At 38.1% G+C, this 23,314-nt stretch overlaps 1 protein-coding gene and 1 long non-coding RNA gene across 11 annotated transcripts in view; both read right to left on the bottom strand.

The window, feature by feature from the left end:
• The window catches only part of mctp1a (multiple C2 domains, transmembrane 1a), a 205,849-nt gene that overhangs the window by 14,701 nt on the left and 167,834 nt on the right, over positions 1-23,314 (bottom strand). For all 8 annotated transcript variants that reach the window (XM_089130115.1, XM_089130118.1, XM_039662314.2 and 5 more), the window contains 3 exons: positions 9,376-9,485; positions 6,964-7,073; positions 6,452-6,549 (listed from right to left, as the gene is read on the bottom strand). In XM_089130115.1, coding sequence (XP_088986241.1) covers positions 6,452-6,549; positions 6,964-7,073; positions 9,376-9,485 — 318 coding nt within the window. The remainder of the gene's footprint in view (positions 1-6,451; positions 6,550-6,963; positions 7,074-9,375; positions 9,486-23,314) is intronic.
• LOC120460066 (uncharacterized) lies at positions 11,272-14,776 on the bottom strand. 3 transcript variants are annotated; one of them, XR_016168289.1, is made up of 7 exons: positions 14,392-14,776; positions 13,673-13,774; positions 12,713-12,962; positions 12,479-12,540; positions 12,275-12,366; positions 12,071-12,189; positions 11,272-11,972 (listed from the first exon to the last, which is right to left on the bottom strand). It is a non-coding gene; the product is annotated as an uncharacterized LOC120460066 (long non-coding RNA). The 3 variants fall into 3 exon arrangements; XR_016168290.1 differs by lacking the exon at positions 14,392-14,776 and having other exon boundaries at positions 12,071-12,186; positions 13,673-13,979; XR_016168288.1 differs by lacking the exon at positions 14,392-14,776 and having other exon boundaries at positions 13,673-13,975.

The raw sequence follows: 23,314 nt of genomic DNA, 5'->3' as shown, positions 1-23,314 counted from the left end.
CCTTAAATTACCTTTCTTTCCCATTCTGACATTCAGTTTGGAGTTCAAGAGATTTTCTTGACCAGGACCACACTCCTAAATGCACTGAACCAACTGCCATGTGATTGGTTTATTAGATAATTGCATTAATGAGAAATTGAACTGGTGTTCCTAATAATCCTTTAGGTAAGTGTACATGAAGTGAAGTGACGTTAAGGCCAAGTATGGACTTTACTCAGAATTTGTCTTCTGCACTCGCCATCCAGGTTAGTGCACACACATTAGGAGTACTGAACACACACACACACTGCAAACTATGGAGCAGTGGGCAGCCTTTTCTGCTGTGGCACTGAGGGAGCAATTGGGGGTTAAGTGCCTTGCTCAGGGGCACCTCAGTAATTTCCTGCAACTATTAAGAATTGAACCCAGAACCTTTGGGTTACCACTCGCTAACCATTAGGCCATGACTGCATAATACATACAATGTGTACTGCCAAAACAGTACTGACACACCGAGGCTATGATTTCTGGCACCAAGACGATATTCAGCAGATCCTTCAAGCCATGTAGGTTGTGAGTTGGAGCCACCACCTATCAAACTTGTTGGCACATCCCACAGATGCTCAATTGGATTGAGATTTTGGGAATTTGGATCCCAGGGCAACACCTTGAACTCTTCATCATATTCCTCAAACCATTCCTGAACAATGTGTGCGGTGTGGCAGGGTGCATTATCCTGCTGAAAGAGGCCACTTCCATCAGGGAACAATGTTGACATGAAGGACTATACCTGGGTCTGCAACAATGTTTAGGCGGCACTTGTCAAATTATCGTACACATGAATGGCTGGACCCAGAGTTTTCTGGCAGAATATTGCTCAGAGCTTCAAACTCCTTCCAATGGCTTATTGTCGTCCCACAGTGCATCCTGGTGCCATCACTTCCCCGGTTTACAGTGCACATGGACACAGCAGGCCATGTGATGTAAAAGAAATTGGGACTCATCAGACCAGGCAAACTTCTTCTACTGCTCCAAGATCCAGTTCCTGGGTGGACAGTGGTCATTATAGGCACTCTGATTGGTCTGTGGCTACGCAGTCCCATACATTATTATTGTGTGTGTGTGTATGTGTGTCCCACCCAAGATCTGGCCAAGGAAAATTGACATTGTTGTGCTTGGAGTTTTGGAGTCACATGCAAAAATAAGAGAGAATCAGTGAAATATGGATTGTGTAGAAGTCAAATGTCTGCTTATTCCTTTGAGATTTTTTATTTCTATGCATTTTTTTTTGTTTGTCTGTTTACATAGTAAATAAAACCTGTAGCTTTTTTTGTGCAAAATATTTTTTCAGATAAATACTTTAACCACGTGTAGTGTGAGAGAGTGATGGAAGAGTAGCTATAGATTGGGGTGCAAGAACAAAAATGATGAATACAATAAATTCTAGCCCTGGATGGCCACTCATTAAACACTCAAACAAGTTGCAATAGCTTAACAATAGGGGATACATGCATGCATGCTGCAAGCTATCTCATAAAGTGTAGGGGACAAAATCAGCCATTGCAAAAAGTGTCCATAAATGATAGCCATGTCCTCAGAAAACAGACAAATTTTGCTATTGTTTGCCCTCTTTTCTTCTCTCCTCAAGTGCATGCCCTTCGCAGGTGATGAATTGGCTAAGAGCTGAATTGTACGGCTACGGTTGCGTCTGCATTTTAATCTCAGCATTTGCATAGGCCATAATGGAGCCCTTGGCGTGCTAATTGCTAGTGTCCCAGTTACGCACGCAGTTCCTCCACTGGCTAATGGCACCATAAAGCATTCGACAGAACACGTCTTAGACACCTGGTAGAGAATGTTAAGTTGGTAATGCCAGTTGGCCTCATTTAAGGGAGAAAGTATAGCATTATATCATAATTTGCTTTATTTAAAGCAGCGAGGCAGACACACAGCAGGTAAAGATATTCTCGGAGGGGTCTATAGGCGGGTACATGAAAAGAACATAGAGTGTGTAAACTGGGAAGTGAATACATACCTCACAGCAGGTTTGATATCTCATAGGTCTCCTGCAGTGCACTAAAAAGGCCATGGGCTCAGTGCACAGAGGTGGTATGTAATAAGATTTACAACAAACCTTAGAATAACCACAGCACTTGTGTATAGTGTACACTTAACCTGCCTGATCTTCACAACACCTTCAACATGAGCAATTAATAAAGTCATTTAATGAATGTATCCATTTTGAGGGCATTTTGCAAAAGGAGAAAAGGACAGCAGTGCCTTCACAAAAAAAATCTGGAGGAGAAAGTAATCAACAGTCCAAAAATATTTTACAACAAGTGTGAACCCACTAATTTAGTAGAAGTGTCCAACAGCGACACCAGCTGATAAAGTTTCAGAGGGAGGTCTTGAGCGTGAATGGAGAAATAGAGGTAAATCAAGTAGAATAGAATAATAAAATAAACTGATGGACTGTCCTTCCATCAGGGATGTTTCCCACCTGAGATTCTAGGATATGCTCCAGCATCCCTGTGACTCTCACTCTACATACAATTTTGAAGAATGGATGGATGGAAAATAAAATTGCTATTAATATAATAAAAAAAAAAATAATATTAATATACAAACAAGAACTAGTAGTACAAATAAAAGAAAAAAAAACATTATTGTTACCGTATTCATGTTTTTGTAACAAATTAAACTTGTAAATTTTGTTATTTGTGTTAATTGTAACAACATTGAAATTGAAGAAATAATCTTTAAAAAATAGTATACTAATATGAATATGTTAATATTATAGTATTAGATGCTTATTGCTAAAAGTTGATAAATGGTGTTCCATTAACCCACACTCTAAACAATTCTGGGTTGTTTGAACTCAAATTTGGGTAAAATATGTATAGACAAACCCAAATATTCGTAAAAGTAACTTCAACTTTTACTTTCAACTGTAATTTTTTTAAATTGCATTTTTAATCCAACATTTGGTTTTGTCCATATATGACCCAAATTTGGGTTGAAACCCAGCATTTTTTCAGAGCGCTGTAATTGAAGAGTTCAGATGCAAAAGCCTCTAAATGCCATTTGAAATTTTCTTCTAGAATGATCATTTTTATCAAGCTTGTATATTTAAGTTCAGTGATTTCACTTAAATGGCAATGATAATTACTTATTAATTGTTATTTAAGTGAAATTACTGAACTTAAATATACAAGTTTGATAAAAATCATCATTAAAGAAGAAAATTTCAAATGGCATTTAGAGGCTTTTGCATCTGAACTCTTCAATTGTTTAAATATCATATGAACCAAGAACATTAATAAACATCGGGAAGAAAAGAGACACAAAGCAAGAGAGGAGAATTTGCTTCCTCCTTTCAAACCACAACACGTCACTGATCTGTATCCACCGAAATGCATGTGCATATTGACCTTATTTTTGCTCCGCCCCTTTTCAGCGTAGCACTCATATGGGCCAATCATACACCTGGCTCAACGTGGCACCATGAGCGATGCAAGTGTTGTTGTTTTTTGCCAGTTTCAGCCCGATACAGTTGTCGTTTTCACAGTTATCGCGACGTTGTTTAAATCACAAATGCATTTGCGCCTATTTGTGTGCCCATGGGTCTGAAAACGAGGTGTGTTTTAGACCATACACTTAAAATCTGGCCAGTTTGTATTTCCACAACATGAAGGCAAGATCTTACGGATTTATGAACGATCCGCTCATTTTATAATCTTCCTGGTCTACTTACATTTGATATGCCATCTGGTTCAAACATTGCAATGTTAATGATGACTTTAGTTAACTCTACAATAAGTAAATCCACTTCACCAGCTAATTACTCTTCGACAGTGATGCCATAGAAATATACAGAGCTACCGCAAAAACTAAAGTTCAAACACAAAATCCTAAAGATGATTGTGTGCTTATTTCTCTGGCGTATAAGGTCAATACGAGCAGTGCACTCAAAATAACACAAACAAGGTGAGTAAAGAAATGAGCTGTGGGAGTTGTAAGTTCCCATTCAAAGACACACTGTACTCCCAGATTGCAGCATACAGTAGATGCCCTTTATATAAAAAGTCATTAGGAGCTCATCAGTTCATGTTGTTCTGAGGCACCTCCAAATGATCTGTAAAAGAGGCAATGCTCTCTCGGCCTTGCAGAGCTTTCATCACGGGGCGGTGCGGGAGGCGCGGGTCGCATCAGAACCTCAAAAATAGCCCTCCATTTGTCACTTGTGCAGAATGTTCGGGCCCCTGGGCATGTGCAGATCACACCCCGGTGCAGGGGCGCTTTGTTTTAGTCTCCGAGGTCCCACAGAAGCGCAGCCTCTGTCCCGCCCATTGTCTCTAACCCAGAAAACAGAGGTGAACGGACCTCCACGGGCAGTTGTGCGATGCAGAGCGGAACGTTCCGCGCATCATGCTGATGTTCAAGTACTTTTTTGGACTGTCCTAAATCAAAAGCTATAACAGGGCTCAGAAAGCCCACGGCGGCCTGCTCTTCTGAGCGTGAACCTCACCGTACATCATTAGCCAGGTCTCCTCTGGGCCTCCTACCTGCAGGGACCTTCTGGGCTCCAGGTGTTAGGGGTAAACGCACCTTCGCGACCTAGCCACATCGTGCTAATTTAGAGCAGGCTACCTGCAGCTGCAGGGCCGACGCGAAGCCACGCAGGGGCTAGGGATTACGACTCTATAGAGATCAAAGCCTGCCCGCCGCCCCGGGCTCATCAAAGGCGAGCGTGTCTCTGCTGATGTGGCAAGCGATTGGTCCTGGATCAGAGCCCTGTGTCACCCCCACCGTCAGCACCGCAGGGTTTATCCCGACACAGAGGAAGCACGATAACAGGCCGGGCTTGTGTTTACGAGCTCAGGTTTTAATTGCAGTTAAACGCCAGCACCTCGCTGCTCAAACAGAACGCTGTTGATTAAGAACGGGACAATGGGGCGGGCCGCATAACTCAGATCTCACGGTTAATGTAGAAGCAGACCGGGAGAGGATTACTGCTTTACACTCATTACACTCAATAACAAAGCATGACTCAGTACAACACAGCAAGAAGTCTATAAATCTACCGAGAGACACGTGCAGACTGAAAACATCGCAAGTCATTTACATTCAACTTAACCAAATGAAATTTATGAAACACATTCCTCATGAAGGCTAACAGGGATACGAATATAATTGGGTGTTTCTTCAAATACAGATATATGGATATATAAATCCACAGGATGTAAGATCCAAAAAGGTAGATTTGTGGACTTCAAAAACACTAGTAAACAAATATGTTGATATAAAATAATAATATTCGTTTACTTTTTTGTTAACAATGTGATTGTACTGTGTGTGTATATATATATATATATATATATATATATACACTGTTTTGTTTTAAATTGTATTGTGCCATTTCTTCCACATCATCTCACATCTCATCCACTTTATTCATTGTAATTACTAATTATTTTTTGCATAATTTGACTGGAAAACATACACAACAAAAAAAAAAAGATTATTCACACGTCTCATATTTCATATCAATCTTTCTCCATGGTAATCACATACACTAACTTATGAAAAATTCAAAATTATTGCGGCTAAATTGTTGGTCATGATGGATATGTCGTAGCATCTGAGAGACTGTTAATACACTTTAAATGTCAAATTTTAAAAAGTACATAAACTTTAAATCAATAAACAATGATCACTGTTTTATATCATGTAATAAATTATCATTCTATGGTGGATTTTAATACTTTAAGATAGACAATAGCTAGCACAAAGAAAATTTTACACATGCAGACATAAGAAGTTTAAGTTTCTTAAACTTTTATATATCTTTTATATATATACAGTTTATATATCTGTTAAATCAAGCCCTGGTACAAAACCTTACTAATATCTGAGGAAATATCAAATGAACAAAGTGTAAAATCAATCAAAAATTAAGAAGCTTTATATCTCCACAGACTAAAGTGTCATTATAGGTATAAAAGTTCAGGTGAAGTTTGTTTAAAAAGTCAACATCTTGCACTCTTTCCATGGTAATGAGTCACAAGGCTGTCTGTGATGACAAGAATAGAATTCCCTGATTCTGCATTTATGCATATTACCATGAGCGGAAAGCATAAATTAAAGGGAGCCAGAAAACTCTGCACAAATACATTCTCCCACAGCAGAACCATTTGAGTTTATTGTTATTATTATGTTTGCTAAGGCTAGCATCACTATTAGATTTGTTCATTCTTAGGGTTGATGATCAAAATAAACCAATAGAAACTAAGTTTTAAATTTCAGTGAATAACTCCTCCTGCACTGTCTGTGCTACATACAAAAAAATTAACCCTCAAATCATGGGTATAGAGACGTGTGAGACGTGAACATTTTGGAATTGGCAAAAATCTAAATCTATTTTTTAGTAACCATCAGAAAGTCAGGGTGAATGTCGGAAGGAATAACCTACCACTTGAACGTCTGAGGGCACTCGGGACAGGAAGTCCAACAGCTCATTGTTGTCGATGCTGTACGGGTCTCGCAGTTTTTTGGTGAACTTGTTGACCCCTGAAAGTTGAAACAACAGTGGTGATCAGGCCTCACAGAGTGCAGTTCAGATGGACCTTATAAGATCCTGTGCAGACTCTAAACCCTTGTCTTTTTACTATAAAGAATAAGCTGCTATGAAGCTGACCGAAGCTCTGCTCTCTGACCTTGTAGAGCCTCACATCTGAACACAGTATGAAAGAGCACACTGGGCATTAGCTTCTAGTGAGTTTGCCCTGAGCTCTGCAGTTTACTGTCCTCCCTGCTGTTCTGGTGGCGAGTCCCTGGAGCATGAAAACTTAAACTGCTACTAAACCCTGTGACCTCCTGCGATAGTCTATTTGCAATTCTAAAAAACGCTTTATGTAACATGCTACTCAGTCTTGTTATTTCGTCATTCATGCAAGATTGTAAGAGTAATGGATGACAGCTCACCCCAAGCCAGAACAATATATCTGATAGGAATGTAGTACACCACGAGAGTGGCCGCACACAAGGCCACTATGGCCAGCCAGCTGAGGAAAGGCACAGTCCAGTTGAAAGTACTGAGAACAGAGAAAAGAATAAGTGTCATGTTATTTCTTCTGCACAGACTTGCACAGTGTATACACTGAATGTGTACGGTGCAATGCAAAAAAATAAAAAAGAACCCATTATAATTAGTGATAGTGTCTACACTGGATGCCCAATTATAGTAATTACAATAAGTGGGTAATATCTAGGTACTAGTTAATAGGTAAAACCTAGTTAACGGGTAAATAACTAGGTACTAACCCTGAATCTATACCTAAACCTAACCCATGGGTACCGCTTCCTTTTACAGTACAGTACTTACAGTGTACTCAGCTAGAAAGTACTGGCTAATAAGGTAATGTGCATGGGTTAGGCGTAGGTTTAGGGGTAGGTTCAGGGTTTGTACCTAGTATGTACATGGGTAACAGGACTGTAAAAGGAAGCGTTACTTTTCTTAGGTAAGTACACTGTAGGTGCACGTACATAAGGTAAATACTATGGCACAGGAAATTGATAATGATTCTGTGTCATGGTGATAATAATAATACAGTATTACAAGGGACAGTATTACTGTCTCATATGAATGCTATGTTATATGAAGGAATGGTAAATTCGGTAAGGGGTTAAAATAGAGGGTGTTATAGATGCTAATTCGGATTCGAATTGCACTATAATAACATACTTTGAAGCTTCGAAACTTGTGTCAGATTTTGCTAATTTTCTAGTAAGATCGTCATTTAGGTTGCTAAAAGGGTAAAAAAAAAAACTATAAAATTCAAGAAACATTACCATACCAAACGATTGAGGTCGCTAAAATTTCTTAAAATATTTTTTGAAAATAGTCTCATTGTGGCTGATAAACAATTACAATAAAACAAGTATAATATTGTGAAATATTATTAATTAAAATAAAATGTTCTATTTTAATACATTTTAAAATGTAATTTATTTCTGTGATGGCAATGCTAAATTCCCACCAGTCATTATTCCAGTCTTCAGTCTCACATGATTATAAAGAAATCATTGTAACACGATTGTATTATTGTTATTATTGAAATCAGTTGTACTGCTTAATATTTTTGTGGAAACTAGGATTCTGTGATGTGTAGAAAGTAAAAAAATAAAAATAAAAAAAAAATATTTGGTTGAAATCACTAAGATGCTACTACACTATAAATGTTTTGGTAACACTTTACTTGAAGGGGTGTGCATAAGACTGACATGACACCTTCAAAACCATGAATATGAAGTAATGTTTATGCATGTTTATGACAACTGTCATTAAGTGTATTTCACTCAATAATGACATTTTGAATGCAAATATGACATTGTTTAAGATGTCTTTGTTATGACATCTTGACATAAACCAATACATCATAACCTGTCAGTGCCTTAGTCATCATAAACTGTCAGTGCCTTATTCATGACAACTTGGTTGGCTTTGACATTGGCTGTCATGAGGCCATTATAACTGTGTCATGAATATTTTTCGTCACCTCAACAGTGGTACACATTGAATTTGTCATTAAAAAGTTGTGGCTTCATGACAGCCAATGTCAAAACCAACCACATGACAGTTTAATGTAATGTTAACCAATAAAGCTAGGTGGTTTCTTAAGTTTGATAATTAATCTGCTATGTCATGTCTATGATGACAGGTTGTGTTGTCTGTGTAATGTCAAGTTGTCATGACAAAGACACTGACAGGTTATGATGTATTGGTTTATGTCAAGGTTTCATAACAAAGACATGTCAAACAATATGATTTTTGTATTAAAAATGTCATAAATGAGTGAATGACACTTAATGACAGTTGTCACAAACATGCATAAAACTTTCTTCATATTCATAACATATGTCATGTCATGATTATGAAGGTGTCATGTCAGCCTTATGCACACCCCTTCAAGTAAAATGTTACCAAAACATTCATAAAGTAGTAGTAACTTAGTATATAGTAGTGATTTCGAACAAATAGTTATAATTTTATAATTTATTTTAGTTAATAGTTTAACTGTTAGTCTTATGCACCTTCAAGTACAGAGTTACCAATGTTGTTACTATCACTTTTGTCAATTTAACGTGTTCTTGCTGAAAAACAAAAATCTTACCGACCCCACACTTGGTCGTTACCCTTTTAGGTAAATTTGTCTTAAGTTAAGGATGCTTACACAAGGATGTTTGGAAAACAAGACAAAAAAAGGACTAATTAGGAATATGATTTTTGCAGTGTAAGCAAGTGTGTGTGTGTTTGTTTGAGTGTGATGTGACAGAGGTTGGCACGGTGGTACCCACATATCTGCTCAGGCACAAGCAACGAGAGCTGAGACTTACTTCTTTATCCTCTCACCATAGGAGGCCACTTCATCAAGAGCACTCTGTACACTGATGCACACATCCTGAATGGCATACAGCTTGTTCATGAAACCCTTTCTCTCAGAGTCCTAAAAGAATGAGAGGGAGACAGAAAGAGAGAGAGGCTGGGCAAATGTTTTTTTTTTCCCACACATCTGAAAGAGCATGAGAAGCATCAAAGGCTTGGGCAAGCTCTTTTCCTCTCCATATTCTCCACTCTGCAATAGACATGTTTAAAATGAATCACACTTTGTGTATCAATAAAGAGAAGAATATTTATTCTAATACGTTTTTCAGAGAGAACTAGCTATGTTGGGTGACCAGATTTTAACAATGGTGACATCATTGTGGCCATCACCACCATCATTACAATGAGCACCAAAAATCTTTGATTGCCTTCAACTGGCCACAAGAACCTCACAAGTAGGCATCAGTTCAATGTTTCCACAGTACAAAGGCTCTGATTTTATTCTTACAATAAGTCATGCAACAATTGGCACTGCATGAAAATAGGTGTATCCGGACCAGTATACTCCTGTATACACTGCTGAAATTCGGAAGAATCCAGGAGTATAGTGGCCGGATATGTCAAATTCCATGGGTTTGTATATATCCGCATACATCCGGAATGATACCAAATCGGATGTATGTTGTGGACGTATACTTCCGTGCTAGAGCCATTTGTTGCTATGGCAAGTAATCCCATTAAAGCAGGAAAAAAATCACACCTTTTTGCAGGAAACATTCACACCTTTTTGCCTTCCAACCAAACTGGATTGGTTGTTCTTTTAAAGCCACTCCCAACACCCAGACCACTATTGGAGGGCAGGACACATTGAAAACCCAGTAAACGGACTTTATTGGTTACTTTTAAACATGGCCCACCCTAGGCCTTGTAGCATACTGATTTGATTGGTTATATACCAGCTATGCAGATATTGCTCAAATATATACCAAACCTCCCTCCCCCAATTTTAATATATTCATTAAAATAAATTTGATATATATATATTTATATTTAAACACACAAAGAACAATGGGAAAGTCTGAAATTTTTATTAAGGTATATAACACATTCCAAATAGCATTATAAACAAGCATTACAGAGGAATTGGGAACAAAAACTAGAAAAAAAAGTATGAAGTAATAACATCTCAAAGGAAGAAAAAAAAATCATGGACATTCCAAAGAAAATTATAAACATACATTAAATAATTTGTTAACTTTTTATTTTCGTTAATTTTTTTTTACCCAATCATTTTAAAGGACAGATGTAAAGGAATAAAGTACACAGTGTATATAAAAAGTTACATATATATATATATATATATATATATATATATATAAAATATATGAAGAGTTCCATTTGAAATTTTCTCCTTTAATGATGATTTTTATCAAACTTGTGTATTTAAGTTCAGTAATTTCTCTTAAATGGCAATGATAATTGCCTATTAATTGTTATTTAAGTGAAATTACTAAACTTAAATATACAAGTTTGATAAAAATCATCATTAAAGGAGAAAATTTCAAATGGCATTTAGAGGCTTTTGCATCTGAACTCTTCATATATATATATATATATATATATATATATAAAATATACGTAGATATTCCAAGTAAACAATATAAATAAATAGAACATTACAGAGAGTGCATTATAAACATACATTAAAATGCAAACAAGTAAACAAAATGGAGATAAGCAACATGGACAACAAAAAAAGGAACAAATATATGAAATAATACGAGAAAAGTAAATAAGAAATTAAAGTGTATATAAAATATTCAAGGTGTACACTGCCGTTTATAAGTTTGGGATCGGTAAGAAGTCTCATATGCTCGCCAAGGCTGCTTTTTTTTTATATATAAAAAATACAAAAAAAGTAAGAGTAATATTGTTAAATATTATGACAATTTAAAATAAACGTTTCTATTGGAATACATTATTCTTGTGATCAAAGATGAATTTTTAGCATCATTACTCCAGTCTTCAGTGTCACATGATCCTTCAGAAATCATTCTAATGTGATGATTTGATGCTCAATAAATATTCATTATTATTACCAAAGTTGAAAACAGTTGTAGACTTTTTAGGATTATTTGATCAATAGAAAGTTATATTTCATTTATTTGAAATATGATGTTTTGTAACATTATAAATGTCTTTACTGTCACGTTTGATTCATTTAATGCATCCTTGCTGAATAAAAGTATTGAGTTAATTTGAGCTATCCCCCCCAAACCAAAAAAAATATATATCTTACCGACCCCCAAACTTTTGAACGGTTATATATATATATATATATATATATATATATATTTTTTTTTTTTTTATACGAGTTAACATTTTTCAAACTGCCATGATACGCTGGTGGTGTGACGCATAGTGTGGGTCAGCCTCTAGTCTGTTTTATAGTACCTAGCAGAGAGCAGATTGGTGGAGACCTCACCATTCACACTGGCCTTCCATCAACAATAGCATCATCTTCATCAGACATCAGTTCTATTGTTGCGGTCTTCCAAAGTTCCTTTTCTGTGTTGGTTTGTACAACCCCGGACCTGGTCTCCAGCAACTGAAAAACATGACAGTAACTTAACCACTAAAACACAGAGAGGAGGATAGTTACATTCTGAAGAGAAAAAAAAGTGCTTAACCAGTTTCTTAACTTACCAGTCGCTTTCTTTGAAGGTTCTTTGCAATGCTCGTCATAGTTTTTCTTTTCTGGGCCTTTTCAGGCTGAGCCAAAGAATACTTCCTCCGCAAAGTCTCAAAATACATCTTCCAACCTGCTAAATATATCATAAATAAATGTAATGGCAATAAAAATAAGTAAAACAGAGGACAATAAAATGATTACAACATCTTTAAGATTACCTTTTACACATTCAGGGTCAACGTCTGTAAAAGTTGACCTTAATTCTTCGAAGAGGTAAGTGGTCACAGCCAGGTTATGTGATGAATTTATTCTGGGGGGAAAGTTGCAGGTATCATTACTGAAATTCACTTTTGGCATTCCAAATCCATAGAGTAGTAGATTAAACTAACATTTAGGCTATAGTATATAAGAAACAGTCTTACCTGGTTTGTGGAACGTATTTGTGTGGGTTGTTCTCTGAATTATGGAGGCGCCTTACAGATTCCTGTAAAGTTTGAAATTAAAAAGCAATTAAATTGATTCACAATCTTCAAGAACCACAAAACTGAATTTTCAGTTGGAATAAGCTGACCATCACAGTAACCGCAAGAGACAAAACAATAATTGTAACCGAACTATGGCTTACAGCCACGTTATAGAACAATAATTGGACTTACCGCAATGTTCACGTCATGTGCCTTTTTTATTCTTTTCGAAGCGTTGTAAGATTCTTCATGTAACGTTAGTCTGTGCTGCTCATACTTTCGCTAAAGAGCATCAAGACGCTGGAGAGTCTCTCTGAGAAGATCAGGTTGTGGCCAAAGACAGATTGATCCTCCCATTGTGATTCTGCATCACAGCTGTGGGGCATGTGGATGTGATCATCCTCATAGTTATCCACTGCATTACTGACTCTCATTGATGCATCTATGGAAATATTATAACCATAAACATTTTTTACATTAGTAGCTACTTAAAATAGATCATGGAGAATTCATTGATGATGGCACCCATAGTTACACAGAACAGTGTGTGAGAAAGATACATTAATTAAAAACGAAACAATACACAATCTCCTAACTCGCCATAAGTCAATATCAATATCTGAATGAGAGATGTAGCTAGCTGGCCTGCTAGCATCAGCAATCTCTGTATAGACCATTTCACAAGATTTCACAAGCACTTCCTGTTTCAGTTTTAACACTGTATAAACGTTGGGTTAAAGTACAACCAACAGAACAACTGAATCAAAAAGTTAAACAAACATATTCAAGATATTTTCTTTACATTTGAAATTAAGAAGCCTTTTACAAACTGAAACAGGAAGTGCATCTGGACCAGTGTTGTTTACATCTCGTAATGTGCAATAGCAGTAATGTGAGCTATTGTAAGACTAACGTAAGTTACCATACTATCTTGTACTACCGTGAATATTCATTCATTCATTTATTCTTTCAGACTCTTAGGTCAATATCACAAAGTTAAATAAATAACATGTATGTGGGCAATGGTAATCATGCAAGATTCATTGTATTTTGTTTACGGCTTGTTACTGATCTTAAATGCATTCATAGAACGGACTTCACGAATCTAAAGTTAGGCAAACAAGCACATAACAGTTAGGCAAGTTAGCTTACCTGAATCTGACAATATTCAACACCCGGCGTGACTTCTTTATCGGAACATCGTAGCCGAGCCATTTCTGGGGTGTTCCTCAATCGGATTCCCGTCCTTAGGCCCTGTTTACACGAGAACGCTCGCGGGTGAAAAAGTAAAAATATTTTATCGGATGTGCCTTTCGTTTACACGGCGATGGCGTTTTTGAGGCTCAAAAACGCAAAAAAGTGAAACCACCCTCCAGAGTGGAAATCTTAAAAACGCTCCACCTCCGCGTTCCCGTGTAACGGTAAAAACGCAAAAGTTTGCTTGACGGTGAAAGTTGTACGCAGGCGCGTGGACTTGTTGTTGTAGTATGCACTCCTAGCCGCCTGAAGTGCATACTACATTGAATTTCACAGACTTCATGGAGACTTGCGTCTCCATTTGCACGCGGACTTCTCACACAAAACGCTCGTCTAAGCGCAGAATAAAAAAAAGATGACGCAACGCCACTTTTGCGTTTTCTCATCAGAATCGGGCACTTTCAAGCCTATGCTTCCAAATGTGTGCCTTCCGCCATTGCCTCCGGTGCTCCTCGTCTTAGGTGGTGGGTGTAGCTAAATCGTAAAGTGCACCACAACAACAATCTGACCGCCTCACATTATGTTCGTTACACCGTTGGTTCAATTGTTCTCTCCTCTTAATCCAACTGTTATGGCAGCACCTAACTGAACATTTAATACTTGCCATATTTTACCGTTCGTTTCAACTAGCGCAGAATCTCATCCCTCTCATGAGCCGGAAGTTGAAGTCTTTCTCAGACGGGAGTAAGATGACAAAACGAACGCAATGGCGTCACCCTTGTTGTCGTGCAAAATAAGGTGAATAGAAGAAAACTGTTTCCAAACCTTGAACTGTTCTCTTTGCTTCGGGAAAGAATGCTGTAATTTTAAAGTATTTTTCTCGCGCTTGAAGCAATACACTAACGTTATTGGTTGCACCTCCATTACGTCACCACATTTGTTGTGTTAATGGTTGTGAGTGGTGAATTTCAAACCTCAAAACGCCCCCTTTTCTTGCAGCTTGTTTGTTTGCGGAAGGACTTATTTACTCAAACCACAAACCTCGGTATGACGCGTTGCAAGTGAATCTATTTAATTTTGTGAATAAATATGATGCAGCTGGACCTTTCAACATGGAAGGATAACCAGATGCTGACAATAACACGGGAAAGCCCGGTGGTTTTGCGACCACTCGTTTCACATCATGCATGCCCAAAGAAGCATGGATTAACTCCAAGCCAAAACCGTGATGTCATTGTCCATCTCAGTTCAGATCTCATATAATGGTGTCAATGCAGGCAGTTCAATAACATTGTTGAATATTAAATAAAAATGTCCCCAACTAAGCAAAGCCAATGGCGACAAATGTTGTTGTCTGCAATTTGTAAAACTTCACAATAAAAATTTAGATATTCTGAAATGTTTCCCTGTATTTTTTTATTTTTTATTAAATATTCAGATGTTTTTGTGAACGTATATTTATGGTGTTTATTTTGTCCTGTTTTTATAAAAGAATATTTGATTAGGATACTTTTTTTCATACAGTGGTTTTAAGGCCCTGACACAGGCGACATAAGCCAACCCTAGAGTTGGCTTTAGTCATTGCTAGTTCTTTGACGTCGGTTTTCTGTTTCAGGGCCTTAAGAATGTATTTATTTTTCTGTACAAAAAAACTTGTTTGCTGTAGACCAGAGATAATTTTCAATCCTGAAGTCCCCTGCCACTCCTCCCTCTGAGAACAGCCAGCACCCTTAGTGTCAGTCATTAACATATGAAAGGTCTTCTTCACACCTCTCACATCCAGCAGTGTTTCAGCTGTATATGTCCGTGAAATTTCACGGATTCCTGTATATGCCCGCTTAGGTGAGGTTTCCGGGTTTGTCTGGAAATATACTGTTCCGTGTTACTCTGATCCGCTTTTTCCCACATACATCCAGCAAACATCAAATTGCACAGGAGTTTACCATGCCCGGATATTGCCGGATTTGAGTCTTTTCATGCAGTGTGGGTTGACACAGAATGCAGTGACTGAGTGTGGACACAGACAGAGACTGTTGTAGTGCATTGATGTGCTGAGACAAACAAACACGTACACTTCCGTACACCTAAACCATTAAAGAGAAAGTTAACGCAAAAATAGACAATCTGCAAAACATCTCATTTGAGTTTCACGGAAGAAAGCGAATCATACAGCTTTGGAGTAAAGAAAATTCCACCGTTCCAAAAAAGTACAACTCAAAATTCATCGATTTAACCTCCTGTTTTAGAACAACAGAAATCCTGGCCTATTAGCAATGTGAAAACTCAGCTACGTCCAGATTCCCAAAACCATGACACGGGCAATGCCCCTCCAGAGGGCCTACACAAACGGACTGGCAGCACTTAAGAAGAACAAAATGTCCTGGCGAAATGGCTTCAGAGGGAGGGCACTGCCATGCAGCAGCGAGTATGACTATGCCTTTGCCCTGGGTCTGCTTTATGAGAGCTCCAGGCCTCTACTCAACCCTGCCCAGGTTTATCTGGAAGCACTTCAGTCGCCATCCTTTCATGGAGATCAATTGAAATGTCACTGCAGTGGATCATGTCCACAATGAGACGACCAGCTACTGAACCTCTGGATCAAAACCCACTGTGCAAATCAAAGCAGCAAAAGAGGGAGCTATAGTGTCCGCGCACATAGGGACGCAAATGGATACCGCAGATTATTTGCATTTAAAAGAATAGTTCATCCAAAAATTGTGCTGTGTCATGCTCCACAGTCATGCTTCATACAGGTTTGGAATGATATGAGGGTGAGGAAACTTTCCATTTAACCTTTGCTTAAATGTGTAGCAGGTTTTTGCATGCTTGAGCAACAGTCTTCATATGTCTGTCCAAGCCCAATGCCTAAATTAATTTTCTGTAGGTTTAAATACACATCATATGTCGGCTGTGAGAGGCAGTGACACAAGATTAACAAGCAGGATGTGTCTACAGTCAAAATTAAATATATGCTCAATCTGTTTGACTCCAAGGCAACTCTTAGTGCAAGATAATATTCAAATAGCATCTTAAAAAGATTTGTCAGTTTAATTGTTGTTTAATCTTTAGTGGTTCTGCACCCCTGGTTGATTTCTACACACAGAACAGGTATGTAAAATGGTATATACAACTCATGCCAACGGTGAAGCAATGAATGAGACTGGTACTGGAATATCCTCTCAGTAAAGGTCTCAGGAAAAACCAGATCAAACTGTCTGCACTGCCTCAACATACAGAGTGTCCCATCCATCTCTCATGCTTTGTACTGGATCCCACATTTGAAAAATGAAGCCCAATATGGTCTGCATAACCACATCGCCTTCCCAAAAAGCCACACAAGACAAATAGATATAATTAGACTGTGTCCCAGGGTTATTTTTCTTAGCAAATATTTAACAAGACTCCCCTGTCCTGACTCCCATCTGGTTTGCGTTATCAAGCGAAACAAAAGTCCAACATACACTCCATTGTATCGGCCATCATATGAGAAAAGAAGACTTTGAGGGACAAGGTTTCGGTGTGTGTGCGTGTATGAGTGAGCGAGCGAGGGTGGAGGTGCAGGTCATGGGTCTCTACAGTCTAAATCATTACCACATGGCCCACAAACCGTGAGCTAACTCCGATTTCCTGCCTTCAAAAGTGGATTGAGGAAGGCAGGAGGTTGGAATAACACTAGCCTGGGGAGAAGCTTGTTTTCACTGCTCCTCCGCACTTCTCTCACACACACATAAACAAGCTCACACCGCTACGAGCCGAGCCGAGAAGCAACCTGCCGCAGAAGAGCCTGCTGTGGATCCTGGCTGGGATGTGGGCCGCTGGAGCGACACATGGGCATTCCATTGCCTCAGGTCCTCTTCCTCACGTATGCGGACCCACGTCGCGACGCAGCAGGAGGCACACTTGATGTCAGCGGGCAAAGGGAAATTGATATTTAGTCAAAATCAGTTCTGTTTAAAGTGTCTTCCAACAGTGCAGGCAAATCTGAACTCTTCTAAATGCACAATGTCAAAATGGAAAAGGTTTGAATAACGTGATATCACTCGCTCTACTGAATATTTAGCACTTCTGTGGGACACACATTACAATTTCTGTGGTTCTTTTGAGAGTGTTGATTTTTAAACTGCAGTTCTATAAACAACACATGTAAGGGTCAATGAAATATAAGAGTGTCCATGATAAACAAAAGGGAAAATATAGTTTAATCATAATAGTTTTAAGCTTTGTATTTATGTACGTTTAATATGGTTTTTAAGAACTATTACCCCATATTTAAGAAAAGTTTCAATTTAATGACTCAAAATGTAGGGGTTTATCCATCAAATAAAAAGTAATAAGATATATTTTTTAACAGTTTTAAAATGTATTTTTTAAGATAAAATACATTTTTTTACCAATCAAGAGTTTTACAATCATGCATTACAAGTTCATGAATATCTTTAATATGTATTACAAAATACATTTAAATGATATATATATATATATATATATATATATATATATGAAGAGTTCAGATGCAAAAGCCTCTAAATGCCATTTGAAATTTTCTTCTTTAATGATGATTTTTGACAAACTTGTATATTTAAGTTCAGTGATTTCACTTAAATTGCAATGATAATTACCTATTAATTGTAATTTAAGTGAAATTACTGAACTTAAATATACAAGCTTGATAAAAATGATCATTCTAGAAGAAAATTTCAAATGGCACTTAGAGGCTTTTGCATCTGAACTCTTCATATATATATATATATATATATATATATATATACTTGTATATATATGCTAGTCACAAATAATGTCAATCATAGAAGATATTCAAATTACAATAAGTATGAATTAATGTTTGTTTTTTGTTTTTTGTATTTTTGACAAGAAAAAAATGAAGACAAAAATAATGTCACATCATTGACACAAATATTGATTAACATATGGTCAGTTGCTTTTTTTTTCTCCCACAATGGAAATAATGCAGTTATATCCAGTATTTCACGTCTCACCACCAACAACATGATTTAGATCATTTTAATTCACATGGGGAAAAAATAAGACAAAAGAAGCTTCTTATTGCTTCAAACCCTCTGGAATGCCTTGATCCATGTGTATTACTATAAGATGAGGTTACACTGGTTAATATTAAGGTGGCATTGTCACTTTGTAATACTAATTTACTACATGCTTTATGGTTAAAGTTAGGATTAGGGTTTGGTAAATGACTAGTTACTTGTAATTATGCCGAATTTACTGTTATTTGTAAGTACATGAAGAGTTCAGATGCAAAAGCCTCTAAATGCCATTTGAAATTTTCTTCTTTAATGATGATTTTTATCAAACTTGTATATTTAAGTTCAGTAATTTCACTTAAATAACAATTAATAGGTAATTATCATTTCCATTTAAGTGAAATCACTGAACTTAAATATACAAGCTTGATAAAAATGATCATTCTAGAAGAAAATTTCAAATGGCACTTAGAGGCTTTTGCATCTGAACTCTTCACATGTAACATGTGTAACTAAAGTGTTACTAAAGATGATTTTGTTTATTTGTCCGCACTATAAATGCCACTGAGACCCAGTAGTGGTGCCAGGGGGGAGCTAGGTGGTGCTGTAGCCCCCCTATACCCCCCACCCTTATAATAGCCATAGCACCTGCCCAGCACCCCCAAAAAAATTTTGTAATTTTTTATATTTATATTTTAATGTCATCTTTGAATAGTCTTTTTCATGTTGTTAAAAATGTGAATAAATAATAATTCAATAATTTATATAAATTTAGTTTAAAATAATGCGCGGCCTGTGATCTTCTTTGGCCAATGGGCACAGCTCCCACTGAACGTTTGACCTTAACGTTTGTGATTGCAGCTTGTTTTAGTTTGGAAATTTAGCAAAGTAAAACATACACCACGTGTATGGACGTCCACGTTCTGAGTCACAAGGAAAACGAGACTGTGAAGGCGCAGACACAGCGCTCGTCGTCACAGAGCCCCAGGAACAAGAAAATCCTGGGGATGAAGGCGAAGGAGAATCGCCGGCAGCTTCCATGGACGATGCTAACATTAGACTAATGTTAGTAACTGGCTATAATTTTGTGAACTGAGCGTTTTAGGCCGAAACGTGGACATCTGTTGGCTTTTGTTGCTGCTGTTTGCTCAACGCATTCTCATCCTTAGCGTCATATAGAACGCTTTATGACAAAAAGGCGCTACACTACGCACATGGCACCCGTTATCGTTAATATAACACGCGGTGTGATGGTTAGGTTTAGGTGTGGGGTAGGGTAGGGTAGTCTCATATTACGCTAAAGGATTTATGACGCCTTGGGTTCGCGTGAATATTAACGATAAAGGGTGCCATGTGCGTAGTATAGCGCCGTTTTGTCATATAGCGTTCTATGTGACGCTAAAGGATGAGAACGGGCTGGTTATTCAGGGCTCGACTGTGACAGAATTATTTTCAGATATTGAAATGATTATTTTCAGAGGTTTACATTGGCAGGCTTATGTATGTTGTATCTATAGCCCTTTGTGTTGAAAACTTTTATATATTATGCTTGCTTATTGTCGCGGAGCAAGTCTAGTTAATGCGGGCATGTAAGCGTGTGTGTAGGCTATACCAAGGGTGGTCCGATGCGACCTCCATTAAGAAATGCCCCAAAATTCAAAGCACCTTCTCTTAAGTCTTAAGTATCCCCATAGCACCTGCAACCGAAAATCTCTGATGCCGCCACTGCACACGCAGTCGATAGGATCTAAACAAACTAAGTTTGTGAAATCAGTGGTTGGCAAATAAATGAACAGACTTCCATTTTGAAAGTACACTGCCGACCAGAGTGTTACCATTAAACTGTGTTTACTGTAAAACTGAATCTGCATCTGTCCGGGACCAACTAGCGCATCCCTATTACCAAACTCCTTAGGGCTGCTGGTGCTACAGGCAAGCAGAGGCAAGTCCATTCCAGCCAGTTCCAAACATCAGGCTATTCACACCTCAACGTCCCATCAGGAGGCTCCAACTCCTTCGCAATGGGCCACCAGCATAGCGGGAGACTGATGAAGTTGGCACAGACCAGGAAAGACACTTCGTAGAGGGCATATCTTGTTTGTTAACGACAGCAGGAGGGGGACCGATGTCCCAGGGGCGCCAAACTTCATTTACACCAAAGCCAGAGCACCAATGCAAGAGGACGGACCCCCAGCCGGGCCTAATCCACACCCACACCCTTCTCTCGGCGTGTTCGGGGGGAGAGAAAACTAGATTCTTTGATCTACGCAGCACTAAAGGTGAAGGGAACAAAGGAGGCAGATACGATAGAGATCAAGATGAAAATGAAATCATTTCACCCGGGCCGGGCTGCTCCCTGGATACGTGTATTATTTGTTTGTCTTCTCTCATTTCAAGCCAAAGGAGCGCTGACCCAGACGGGCAGAAGTAGAGAGCGATATCACTAAGGGAAAGTGTTCCACACCTCTGATGGCAAATAAAGCCAAGACAAGTCCCCTCAGACACACGTGAGCCCACCTCTTATCAGCGAAAACATGAAACGAAAAACAACTTCTTTAAATAGATGAGTGCATTAATTTTCCAAAAGTAGTTCATTAGCACTTTATTCATAATGAATGGGACGGGGGGAAGAGACATACAGGGAAAGGCTTGTCAATGAAATTGTTCCTCGTCTACGTGTCTGAGCACTTTGGGAGGTTAATTAAAATTGCAGTTTAATTAGATTTGAGGTGTGTGTCAGACTAAACGGAAACTCCCCTGACTGCCTGCTTGATCCCAATAACTTCTATCCCAAATACTGGATGCCAAAAGATACCCTACATCAAAAGGAAAACTATTCGCATTACTGTTTTAAGGAGAAAATATAAACAAAAGTATTTTGACACAACCTCAAATACAACATCAAGAAAACAAGCAATTTACTCCTTAAGTAGTATTCCGAGAGTTTGTGTATATGAAGTTTGGGATTTTCCTCTTTGATTCTCCTAAAAAAAATAATCTAGTTTAACACTTGAAAGGTTTTATTTTTCATTTATATATAGATTTGTGCCTTATTTATAGGAAAGCAACAGCATGATGAATGGAACAGGAACAGGGAAATGGTGCAAACCAGGTTTGAACCTGTCCCCATTAGAGGGCTTTGAGTCAACATGTCACATGTCGCAGTTTGCCATTGCATCACGGATAATTTAACAAAAAACCTGTGATATAGCATCACAACAAAACAAGAACACACACACACACACACAAATGTATGTTTCATACATTTGGGAATGTGACAGAAGATCAGAGGCACTATCCTCACCTCTCAAATCCCCAGGTTCTAGCTTTCCTCATATCCCTTGTGACACTCCAAAAATAGGTGAGATTCTGAATGCCACGCAACAGTATGTGACCATGAAGACAGAAAAAAAGCTGGCTACTCTCTGGAGATCCACATGCCCTCACTGTGGCGTTCCCTCTGGAAACAGTATTCTGGGACAAGGTCTAACAACAGTCTTTGTGACTCTTCAGCAGGTACTGAACAACATTCTGCTCAAATTCACAATGGTGCATTTTTAAGTATTTGAGTGCAAATAAGGCATGTTTTAATCCATTTATGCAGGGGCATTCAATCCTACTCATGGAGAGCTCAGCTCCAATCCAATCCTACTAGTGATGGGGACGAAACTGCCTATGCCTAGTCCGAGTCAAGTAAGAGTCTTTGAAGGGTCGAGACCGAGTTGAGACCGAGTCTTTGAAGGGTCGAGACCAAGTTGAGACCGAGTCTTTGAAGGGTCGAGGCCGAGTCGAGACTGAGTCCGTTGGTTTTCAAATACAGTCGAGTTCGAGTCAAGACCGAGTCTTTGAAGGATCGAGTCCGAATCGAGACCGAGTCCGTTGGTTTTCAAATACAGTCGAGTTCGAGTCAAAATCGAGTCTTTGAAGGGTCGAGTTCGAGTCTTGATATTCAAGATTTAATATCATTCCAGTTAATAATCAACAGTTAGGCCTACAGACTAAGCTAGATTGGGAATTGTTAGAGCAGTCGTCTTTACGTCTTAAAGGGATAGTTCACTTTGAAATGATTTTTTGGTATGTTTTAACTTACCTCAAGTGCATCCAATATGTAGGTGTCTTTGTTTCTGCAGTAGTTTCAATTTTGACAGTTTTAGGTCAAACCGTTCTTGTCTGTCAGTCATATAATGCAGGTGTATGGTCACCAACAGTTTGTGGTTCTGAAAGGCGAATTTGATGATGGCAGACTTGTTGCTCATCTTGCCGCTGCTCACACCAGGCAGCAACTGATGGCTCTAACGGCAGTATCTTTGCATTGCACCATGGGATGTCATTTTCAAATAATGTCCATCAACAATGCATTTTATTATTATTGATTCATTTTATATACATTTTATTATATATATATATATATATATATATATATATATATATATATATATACATGAAGAGTTCAGATGCAAAAGCCTCTAAGTACCATTTGAAATTTTCTTCTAGAATGATCATTTTTATCAAACTTGCATATTTAAGTTCAATCCTTTCACTTAAATGACAATTAATAGGTCATCTTCATGGAATTACTGAACTTAAATATACAAGC

The sequence above is a fragment of the Pimephales promelas genome, chromosome 4, assembly GCF_988280905.1.
Source record: "Pimephales promelas chromosome 4, fPimPro1.hap1.1, whole genome shotgun sequence".
Classification (NCBI taxonomy): Eukaryota; Metazoa; Chordata; class Actinopteri; order Cypriniformes; family Leuciscidae; genus Pimephales; species Pimephales promelas.
This window is presented reverse-complemented; position numbering and strand designations above follow the sequence as displayed.